At 43.9% G+C, this 11,791-nt stretch overlaps 1 protein-coding gene across 1 annotated transcript; it reads right to left on the minus strand.

Moving 5' to 3' along the window:
- Positions 1-23: 23 nt before the first annotated feature.
- Positions 24-10,857, minus strand: BET1L (Bet1 golgi vesicular membrane trafficking protein like). Its single transcript, XM_054027355.1, has 4 exons — positions 10,768-10,857; positions 8,903-8,994; positions 8,032-8,088; positions 24-2,373 (listed from the first exon to the last, which is right to left on the minus strand). Exons 1-4 carry the CDS (start codon positions 10,784-10,786, stop codon positions 2,206-2,208), a joined length of 336 nt encoding a protein of 111 aa, XP_053883330.1. The 5' UTR covers positions 10,787-10,857; the 3' UTR covers positions 24-2,205.
- Between the last annotated feature and the right edge of the window lie 934 nt (positions 10,858-11,791).

The raw sequence follows: 11,791 nt of genomic DNA on the forward strand, positions 1-11,791 counted from the left end.
TATAACATTACTGGTGCAGCATCTTAAGACAGTACAAGTTTATTCACACCATAAAAAGCAAAATAAAGAAATCATTGCTCTGGCAAGAATTAGTGCTTTGGAGTTTTTTGGTTAGGAAAGATTTGCTTGAGGGAAGCAGACGGAATAGTCAAGTGAGCCACCCAAATTTTTTAAGCATGTAAAATGAGCTTAGAACAGCCAAGTCTTACCAAAGACAAGAATCAAACAGGACTGAGTCAACTGAGCCAAGAGCCAGAGTGGATCATCACTGCATCCTTCTCTCTCCATCCCTATTGCACATTCTACCTTTGGAACAGGATAAGGACACAAGTTACAGTACATCAACTAGTACATTAGAAAATCAATATTCAAGGTAAGAAGCAGATTAAGAAAACTGGATCTAAATCTGCAGAAGGATCAATGTTCTGTGGCTTGTAAGAGAGGAATTCTTCACTGTCTCACAGTGTCATTTGTCAGGGTCAGACAATATATACAGGGATTAGGGAATATGAGTTTGTTTGGGGAGAATAACTGTATAGAGGATATGTTCTTTGGTCCTAGAGAGGTGGCTACATCAAGAGGAATAAGAGATTGCTTTGCTTGATGATTGGCTATCTTACAGGAGAATCCAGAGAAGCCCTTGGAACAATTAATATACACTAGAAAACAATTATGGTAGAGTCGTTTTGTACCATAAGAGCCTTTTAAAATAATGTGTAGAGTTTGGGGTATTTTTTTTAAACAATAGCAGTATTCTTAGAATGGTTTATTATAACTGGAGGCAGATATAAATAATTCAGATGGGAGAACATACATGGGTTGGAATGAGAGGGGACATAACAAGGTCAATGAAAGGGAGAGAAGGGTGGTTTGGAATGAGCATTCTTAACCAACATACAGTACAGAATAAAGATGTAGTGCTGAAAGATAATTAACATCCTTCATTCACACAGCATTCTAATGCACAGAATTATGTAGAATCATCACAGAACAGGGTACATACTGTATCTCAAAGTGCTGAAAGCTCTGGAGTGATGGCTTCACAAACAATAGACAATACATGCTCAGGTATGTACTCCAGACAGTCACCCAGTGACATGCAGCGTACCTACCAGGTGATGTACTGTGGAGGGGACAAAGAATTGGGAATTCTAAGGTTACCTCCTATTTTAAATCATCCCTCTGATCAGACCACTTAAGATGACAGATCTAAACTCCATTTTTATCTATGGAGTGGAAATGTATTATGGGAATGCTAGTACCAACTGTACAAATAACTTCCCCTTCTAGATTATTTAAACAATAGTTTCCAAGCCTTTTGTAAAGTAATATTTTTCCTCTTCAGTTTTTCAACTCTTGCATGTCTTCTACAGTTGCAACTGAGCACGTGTGTATGTGTTACAAGAGCCATATTTGTGCTACTGCCACCAGCCATCTCTTTACTGCCTTTCCCCATCCTCGGCTATAAGACAAGCAAGCAGGTAAAACCAAGCTATCATGGTTGTAAAATCCTGCTGTGATACCATGAATGGCTGATGGATTTTTGTAACAAGTAGTAACTACTCAACTCAGTACCTACCACACACAATTCAGTTCTTTAGAGTGTTATACAACAATTCTAGCCTAGTGAGATGCTGTTGGTATTAATGTATTTCAAAACATAAAATGAGATTAACTGACTTCCCAAGACCACAGAGCAAGCCAATGACAGAGCTGGATTAGAACTCAACAGCTCCTGCCTCCCAGTCCCATATTCAGACTAAACCATGCAGCCTCCCCAGCTCTGCTCATTTATGAATGGAGCACAGGCACATTGCTACTATGGGTTGAGTCAGACACTTTCACATTAACAACATGGCACGTCATTAAGGTGGACACGACATGGTTATGAGCCAGGCAATAGATGAAGGCTAAAGGTCATGGACAATAAACAAAGGCTAAGTGTCAACTAGGAGATCAAGTTGTGGTATACATACATTTAAAAAGATCAAAATGAACTATATTCATAAAATGAATATAATTGATGAATCTCTCCAAGACTGATTAGAAAAGTGACAGTAACCTGGAGTCCAGAGAGGTTTTCTGGTCCTTCAGGAATATCCCAACTATTCTTGAAAGGGTAGATTGAGGATAACCTTGAGCAAGTCTCTGTTTATCATGACCAAAGTTTTTCTTTCCATAAAAATTCCAGCATGAGGACCCCACTCAAGTCCGTGCTTTTGAGACCAGATAATAGAGGATGAAAAAGACAACCACCAGTCCAGCAGAAATGTAACAAAGCAGTTTGCGATTATCCCTTCCCGAGCGTGTCATGGTGGAGAAACGCTTCACACTCCCCGTCAGCAGGCCTGTCACACTCATGAAATCTGAGTCCTGAGGGAGACAGAAAGGTGAAATGGAGAAATTATAAAACAAATGGGGCTTTCCCTAGAGAGTGCTACTTTTTTAAGCAGAACCATTTCAGTCACTAGCTGCCCGGGGAACTGACTAACTCTAAAGTCTAGAATAAATTAAAAAAAAAAAAAAGGGAAAAGCAAAATACAAGCAGCAATCCGTCTTTAAGAAATCACTGTCTGCTGCTCTCACACTCAGGCTCCAGGGACAGAATATTACCTTCAGTTCATTCAATGCAGTTAGATATCTGAAGGGCAAGTAAAGTTCTATTAAATGCAATGTACACCCCCAAAAATATAACAACAACCTATGTCAATGCAACTTTAGGTATTTTAATTGCACACAAATCAGAAAATGCAGAATTAAGGGTCCTCAGAGCAACCTTAGTTTTGTCCTAGTCTACATATGCATTACAACAGGGTCCTCAATTATGTCATACAAAAACAACAAGGAGTCTGGTGGCACCTTAAAGGCTAAGAGATTTATTTGGGCATAAGCTTTTGTGGGTAAAGCCTCACTTCTTCAGATGCATAGAGTGAAAGTTACAGATGCAGGCATTATATACTGACACATGGAGAGAAGGGAGTTACTTCGCAAGTGGAGAACCAGTGTTGACGGGGCCAATTCAATCAGGGTGGATATAGTCCACTCCCAATAATAGAGGAGGAGGTGTCAATTCCAGGAGAGGAAAAGCTGCTTCTGTAATGAGCCAGCCACTCCCAGTCCCTATTCAAGCCCAGATTAATGGTGTTAAATTTGCAAATGAATTTTAGTTCTGCTGTTTCTCTTTGAAGTCTGTTTCTGAAGTTTTTTTGTTCAATGACAGTGACTTTTAAATCTGTAATAGAATGACCAGGGAGATTGAAGTGTTCACTTACTGACTTTTGTATGTTATCATTCCTGATGTCCGATTTGTGTCCATTTATTCTTTTGCGGAGGGACTGTCTGGTTTGTCCAATATACGTGGCAGAGGGGCATTGCTGGCACATAATGGCATATATAACATTAGTAGATGTGCAGGTGAATTAGCCCTTGATGGTGTGGCTGATACGGTTGGGCCCTCTGATGGTGTCGCCAGAGTAGATATGGGGACAGAGTAGGCAACGAGGTTTGCTATAGGGATTGGTTCCTGGGTTGGTGTTTCTGTGGTGTGGTGTATAGTTGCTGTTGAGTATTTGCTTCAGGTTGGGGGGTTGTCTGTAAGCGAGGATTGGCCTGGCTCCCAAGGTCTGTGAGAGTGAGGGATCATTTTCCAGGATAGGTTGTAGATCGTGGATAATGCGCTGGAGAGGTTTTAGCTGGGGGCTGTACGTGATGGTCAGTGGTGTTCTGTTATTGTCTTTGTTGGGCCTGTCCTGTAGTAGGTGATTTCTGGGTACCCGTCTTGCTCTGTCAATCTGTTTCCTCACTTCCCCAGGTGGATATTGTAGTTTTAAGAATGCTTGATAAAGATCTTGTAGGTGTTTGTCTCTGTCTGAGGGGTTGGAGCAAATTCGGTTGTATATTAGGGCTTGGCTATAGACAATGGATCGTGTGATGTGTCTTGGATGGAAGCTAGAGCCATGTAGGTACGTATAGCGGTCAGTACGTTTCTGGTATAGGGTGGTGTTTATGTGACCATCACTTATTTGCACTGTAGTTTCCAGGAAATGGATCTCTTGTCTGGACTGGTCCAGGCTGAGGTTGATGGAGGAGTGGAAATTGTTGAAGTCCAGGTGGAATTCTTCAAGGGCCTCCTTTCCGTGGGTCCATATGATGAAGATGTCATCAATGTAGCACAAGCAGAGGAGGGGCACTAGGGGACGAGAGCTGAGGAAGTGTTGTTCTAAATCAGCCATAAAAATGTTGGCATACTGTGGGGCCATGCGGGTACCCATAGCAGTGCCACTGACTTGAAGGTATAAGTTGTCCCCAAATGTGAAGTGGTTGTGGGTGAGGAAAAAGTCACAAAGCTCAGCCACCAGGCGTGCTGTGGCCTCATCAGGGATACTGTTCCTGACAGCTTGTAGTCCATCCTCATGTGGAATATTGGTGTAAAGTGCTTCTACATCCATGGTGGCCAGGATGGTGTTTTCAGGAAGAACACCAATGCATTGTAGTTTCCTCAGGAAGTCGGTGGTGTCTCTAAGATAGCTGGGAGTGCTGGTAGCATAGGGTCTGAGGATAAAGTCCAAATAGCCAGATAATCCTGCTGTAAGAGTGCCAATGCCTGAGATGATGGGACGTCCAGGGTTTCTGGGTTTATGGATCTTGGGTGGCAGACAGAATACCCCTGGTCGGGGTTCTGGGGGGGGGGGGGGGGGGGGTGTCCATGTAGATTTGTTCCCGTACTGTTGCTGGGAATTTCTTGAGCAGATGGTGTAGTTTCTTTTGGTATTCCTCAGTGGGATCAGAGGATAGTGGCCTGTAGAATGTGGTCTTAGAAAGTTGCCTGGCAGCCTCCTGTTCATAATCCGACCTGTTCATTATGACTACAGCACCTCCTTTGTCAGCCCCTTTGATGATAACGTCAGACTTGTTTCTGAGGCTGTGGATGGCATTGCGTTCTGTATGGCTGAGGTTATGGGACAAGTGATGTTGTTTGTCCAAAATTTCAGCCTGTGCACGTCTGCGGAAGCACTCTATGTAGAGGTCCAGTCTGTCATTTCGACCGTCAGGAGGAGTCCACGCAGAGTTCTTCCTCTTGTAGTGTTGGTAGGAGGGTTCCTGTGGGTCAGTGCACTGTTCAGAGGTGCGTTGAAAATATTCCTTGAGTTGGAGACGACGAAAGTAGGCTTCCAGATCACCGCAGAACTGTATCGTGTTTGTGGGGATGGTGGGACAGAAAGAGTCCCCGACATAGGACAGACTCTTCTGCTGGGCTAAGTGTGTGGTTGGAAAGATTGACAATGTTGTTAGATGAGTTGAGGGTACCACCGTTGTAGCCCCCTGTGGCAGGTAGGAGTTTATATAGCTTACTGTCCTTTTTCCTCTGTAGAGAAGTGAAGTGTGCATTGTAAATGGCTTGTCTCATTTTTGTAAAGTCCAGCCATGTGGAAGTTAGTGTGGAAGGCTGGTATTGTATGAGAGTCTCCAGTTTTGAGAGCTCATTCTTGATCTTCTCCTGTCTGCTGTACAGGATGCTCATCAGGTGGTTCCTCAGTTTCTTTGAGTGTATGGCACAATCTCTCAGCATAGTCAGTGTAGTATGTTGATTGCAATGGATTTTTTATCTTCAGTCCATTTGGTATGATGACCATCTGTTTGCATTTGAAGTGAGATTTTTTTACCCATGAAAGCTTATGCCCAAATAAATCTGTTAGTCTTTAAGGTGCCACCAGACTCCTTGTTGTTTTTGTAGATACAGACTAACATGGCTACCCCTGATACTTGAATTATGTCATACAACACACCATATACAGTAAAGCTAGTAATACAGAATGTTACTTATCTATCTTTAAGGGCTTGTCTATACATGGAGTTATTCCTGATTCCAGGTGTGGAAACTTATTCTGTAATCAGACTTCCCATACATGCAGTTAATCGGGGATAACTCCATGCATAGACAAGCCCAAAGGTTTAGAAAAAGGTGCAGTTTCTTTCCATTACATTATAATGGTATTTGCAGACTAGAACACCATATTGCTCAGTGCTGTGTCATCAGATAATGAAAGACCCTAGTGTAATGCAAATTCTCTCCTCTCAAGCCCCACTTTTCCTCTCCCATCTTTTGTTTCTGCCTTCTCACATAATTATCATTGTCAGCAGTTCCTTTTCCTTACCCAAATCTACTGTTGTTCACGCTAATTAAAGCTTCTCCTAACCTCCAACCTTTCCTTTCTCAAAGTGCTTGGAGAAAAGGCTATTTTCTCAGTCACCTCTCAGAGAACCATATTCTTGAAGTCCGGCAGTCTGAAGCGCGACTCTGGATATAGCACAGAATGTATTTTCCCTTGATTAGTTCAATGACTGTCTCCTTTCTCATGATAGCTACTTCTTTTTTCCTCTTCACCTTTGACTTCAATGCAGACTTTGGACCGTTCTTTCCTGTTACGCTACCTCCATAGATGTGTAGGCATCTCCAGTTCCCTTGTTTACCCAACTGCTGTTCGTCACTAGTAGTGGTTTCTCTTCTGCATCAAGAACCCTCCTATATAGAACTTAACAGGGCTCAGTTATTGGCCATATGCTGTCTTCCATCTACTTTCTCCCTCTCCATTATGATCTTATCGCTCCCATTTTTATCCTTTGCTATAATTTTTCAGCCACACTCAAATGAACATGTTATCCAATAACTTTAATGCTACATCCTTCCCTCCAGTCTTCCTTAATTACACGTAATTTGTGGCTTCTGCTCCAATTTCCTCCAAGACATTTATTTGAAATGCTTCTCTTGGGTAAAAGCACAAATTCATCTCCTGAACATACCTTGTTGATTTAAGAGTCAGATGAAGGCCTTTTGCCCATAATCTTGCTGCTAACCTTCACCATCAACCTCCATTCTCCTCTCCTTCCCAATTCTGACTTTGTATGTGAATGTATGGATCTCACCCCTGTTGAAGACTTCATATAGATCTTCATCCCATCTTGCTTTCAATCCTGCAGTTACCTTCTCTATGGCCTCCATGTCGCAGCTTCTCCAGACTCCAACATGTGCAGAAAAGCCACTGCCTGATCTCGCTCATGAAGTAACAGCATGACCACCTCAGTCCCATCCTCAAACATCTGCATTGAATTCCCTTCCTTTCAGAATTCTTCCAAAAACCTCAGTGGGTAAGCTCTATGTTACAGATCTTCTCTCTCTGTTGCTACCATACAATTTGTACAGCAATTTAAGACTGCAATAGGGGGTGAAGTTAAGCTTGTTAAATAAAGGGGAAATAAATTGGACATTAAAAATATGGAGGTTAGAAATTAAGGTCTTTTCCCCTAGAATGATAAATTAGGGCATCTGCTAGCCCACACATTGCACAGCAATTTCAGCTTTTCCTGAAGTTCCTGGATCTTCCATCAGCAGCCAGAGTTTAGAATACCTAACCAGATTTTATTTTTGTTTTATAAATTATATTTGTTTTTCACAATACCTGTGAAAGTTAAGGTGGTAAGTAGAAGGAATAAGATACTTAATGACATGAGTAGATACGCATTTGCACAGAGTCCCAGCCTCTGCACTTCCAAAAAGAGTAGTGAATACAAAGTCCTGATTAATTTTATGGGTTTCAGAGATTATGGGAAGTAATCCTGACATATTTATAAACAATTCCAAAGTTACAAACAAAAATGTCCAAGAAAGGCCTATAACTGAATATTAGCTTTAGAGGTAGAGGTTTTAATTCCAATAAATAGATAATCTCCATCTGTATTTCTAAAATACACCATTTTATTCCAATGGTTCCTGTTACTAGTTGCTAGCTGTGTTAGTCTGATCAGACGCAATGATATTAGCAGCTGGTATGTATCTGTTGGACTATGTACCAAAAGACCCACACAAAATAGCTTCACATTTATCACCCAGCATTTGAGACATTGCCAAACCCAATTGCTAGAATTTAATTTGGTGCTGTTTATTGGGCTGCTATGAAACTCAAACAATGAAGACAACTCTTGAGATTCAGCACAGAAGTTTTCACTCCTTATGGACTTCTATCAGTTTCTTACCGTGCCATCCAGATAGCGGTTTTGATCCTCAGCATCTTTGTCAATATCCAGTGCCAGCTACTCAAGACAGAGGAAAGCAAGTGTCAGCGTGTCCAAGTGAAATGATCAACTCCTAACATATTAAAAGCTGTTGAAATTCCAAGCACACAAACAAGAGTGGCCCACCATTCCTACCACCTCCCACACATACACACAATGTGTTTGTACAGTCCAATGAAAAAAATTGAATGTCTATTACACAGCAATAGTTGCAGTAGAAATTCCTGAGATCTCCAGCATCAGAAATTCTGCCCTACAACCAACCACAGACAGAAACTTTTGTGTATGAAGTCACCATGCAAATACCGGAAGAGTGAAAATGGAAAACAGACTCCAGTATTCTGCTAACACTGTGGTCTCTGCATTAAGAAGTGTACGTAAATCAAGGTTTTTCAAGCCAATGGAACTGATTTAGTCTCAGAAATATTATCCTGAGGGAACACTGCACACACACACCTTTTTCATGAATATTTTTAATATGGTTTTATTGAGACCTTCCAAAGACGGCACCCTTAACAATATATCTTTGCATATCTTGACCTCACACCCCATTCACTTACCAAACCGAATTCCGTCTCTGGATGCCACTAAAACCAGACAATTTTGTACCCTGTAACATAGTTAAATCCCAAATAAGGGATGAGGATTTCAATAAAATTCCCCAGGACATTCCAATAGCAAAAGTTAGCTACCTGACCAGTAACAGACAGTGATGTACTTAAAAGCTTCTCAAAAGCTGAATAAATAAGACAGCCCCATGTAACCTACTATGTACTCTCAACATCCATGTAAAACAGTAAAGAAAATGTATGATGTGAAGTTAGCAACTAACCGATTTCAGCCTGGTGACCTTGGTGGCTAGATTGTCCGCCATACGCTTATTCTCCACATCTAGCATATCGTCCACAGCATTTGGACTCTGACCTGAAAAAGTCCTATTGGTTATGATACAACAAGTGGCAATGTATTTTACTGGTTAAAATTGAGGAATGGAGTCATGATTTCTGATTTCTATTTTCAGTTCTACCACAGACTTGCTTTGACACCTTGGGCAAGTCACTTAACTTTTCTATGCCTCCATTTGCAGAGTCGTAAAATGGGGATAATAATGCTTACCTACTTTATGTGGGTATTGTAAAAATCAATGCCTGTGAAGAACTTTGAGATCCTTTGATGAAAAGGTACTACAGAATTGCAAAACATTACTACTAAAACCTTATGGAGCTTGCAAGAGTCATTTACAAGGAACTACGGAAAAAACACCACACCATTGCTTTTGGGAAAATGCCTTCTTTTTAAGGCTACTTTTCAGACAAATGCTAAATGGAAGGTTATGCAACTATGAGCAATAATATTTCAGGAAACTGTTTCTCTCAGCCCTGAACTACTGTGCCAGGTATCATTGGTCTGAAATGAATAGCAAATTCATCAGGCATTTGACAAAGACATTTTCTACATCTGAGTCTCTGCTCTAAAAAAATGCCTAATTCTGCCCTTAGCTGCACAGGTGCATATTTTGGAAAAGCTTGGGCTAGAGAGTGTGTTTGTGTATATATGCAATAATAAATAATAATAGTTTGTTCTTCTGTAACAATTTCCATATGAGGATGACTATCTGGCTTACACCGTGCCAACTTAAGTAAGGAGTATTACTTAAATGGAGGAACCACTGCTGAAATCTTTGGATGGCAGGGAAGCCTGTAGTTCATAATGAGCATGCACACACAAGTCCAAAACATCCCTCACCAGTCCTCAGTCCATTACTGATCGGCCGCACTTCTGCAGCAGCTCTACCACCGCTGTTTCTTTGGTGGCAAGTCCTTCCCTCTGAGAGGGACTGAGGGACCTATCGCCGAAGAGCCGGACGTGCCGCCCCTTTCAGTTGGCCGCCCCAAGCACCTGCTTGCTGCATTGGTGCCTGGAGCCGGCCCTGGAAGCAAGCAGAGTGACGCCATGCTTGGCAGACCCCCTGAAACCTGCTCACGGCCCCCACTGATCTAGAAGAGACAGCCCTATTGGAGCATCCTCCATGGCAGCGGTTGCCGGAGGGAGGGAGGTGGAGGAGTAACCCATTTCCTAGAATGTTAACTTTAAATTTGTTTTACGAAATTACTATTTAGAAAACCCCACATGCGCAAGATACTTAAACAAGAAACCAAAGTGACTGCCTGATCGTACTGTCGTATCCTTTGATCCCCTCCCTAACTTCAAAACTACCAGCAAACCAAGCCAACCCCATCCACACCTATTTTGTACTGATATGCCCCTTGCTGCCCCACAGACCCACATCTAACCAACTACCCACCCCAAATCTTACCAACATGGGCTGCATTGTCCTCCCACCCCAATATCTTACTGACAGGTCCCTCCCCACACCTCAGCCACCCCAAACCCACCCTCCACCACGTGCCTTACTGCCACAGTGCCATGGGCCTCATTGTCCCCCCAGTCTCCTCCAAACCCCAGCAACCCCCAGCCACTGCCAGGCCCCCCACCCCACTGCCAGGCCCCGCTCCCCACCTCACTCCCAGACCCCCACCGATAGCCAGGCCCCGCCGTTCCCTCTCCCCAGGCGGGCGCCCGGGCCCGGACAGATAGCGGCGGCCCTGAGCTCGGGACTGGACTGGGCTGGGCCCGGCCCGGGGCTCCCGCTGGCCCGGGGGAGGAGGCAGCGCACGAAGCCCGGCCCTGTCTCACCTCGACCCCAGTCCGCCATGACCGCGTCTTGTCTCGGTACCTCCGTATCCGGCTTCGGCCGCTGGCGGGCGGCTCCGGTTGGCGGGGGCGGGGCCTCACACCGACTCCGCCTCCCGGGGCGGGGCCTCCCCTGCCACCGAGCCCGGGCTGCTCTGGGGGGGAGGAGACACCGGTCCCGGAGCGCCCCGCCCAGCAGCTTCCCCTCCCCTCTCCTCTGACCGGATAACTGGGCCCCTCTGTCCGGCCAGTTCCGATCCAGTCCCCCGGTGTCCCTCGGCTGGCTGGGCAGGGAGGCCAGGCTTGCCTATGCCGAGCAGGGTACGGGGTCGTGCCCCACCGTCTGGAGACCCATGGGCAAGAGGGTGGATGAGCCCCTTCTGTCTGATGGCTGAACGCTAGTTGTGTTAGATCCATTGCAATGGGGCCCCACATCGGTCTGCGTGTTGATATAAGTCTACATCAGCACTACACCTGTGTGATGTGTAAAAAGAACAGGAGTACGGATACAGACTAACACGGCTGCTACTCTGAAATGTGTGATGTGTGGGTCCCTGTAGGGCTGTAACCCACCCTGCTCTCTCACCCTTTCGGGTCAGTCAAGCTTAGGGTTGCCAGTTTTGGTGCCAGGTGTTCCTGGAGGTTTCATCCCATAACATGATAAGCTTTAATTAAAGATTAATCTTTTTCTCCTGGAGACTCCAGGACAATCCTGGAGAGATTCCAACATCCTGATTGGCTGCTCACCTTTGCTTAGGGTTTGCAGATTAGACAGTGCCACACCTGGTGGTAGGCCTCAGTGCTGCAAACTATCCCCCCAGGGTTCAGTTTTTAAACCTGAGTGATAGTACTGCAATGCTGTTTGGTATGGGCTTGTTGTAACGTGAAACATAGGAATGTTTACATTTAAAAAAAATAAGCTTTGAGTGGAATAGAAAACATGTTTATAGTTTATTTTAATTAACAAAGTCTAACATCCTGGCCTAAACTTCCCGTGTCTCCTTCTCACACTGACAAAATGTTATTT

This window comes from Malaclemys terrapin, chromosome 4 (assembly GCF_027887155.1).
Source record: "Malaclemys terrapin pileata isolate rMalTer1 chromosome 4, rMalTer1.hap1, whole genome shotgun sequence".
In the NCBI taxonomy this organism is placed as follows: domain Eukaryota; kingdom Metazoa; phylum Chordata; order Testudines; family Emydidae; genus Malaclemys; species Malaclemys terrapin.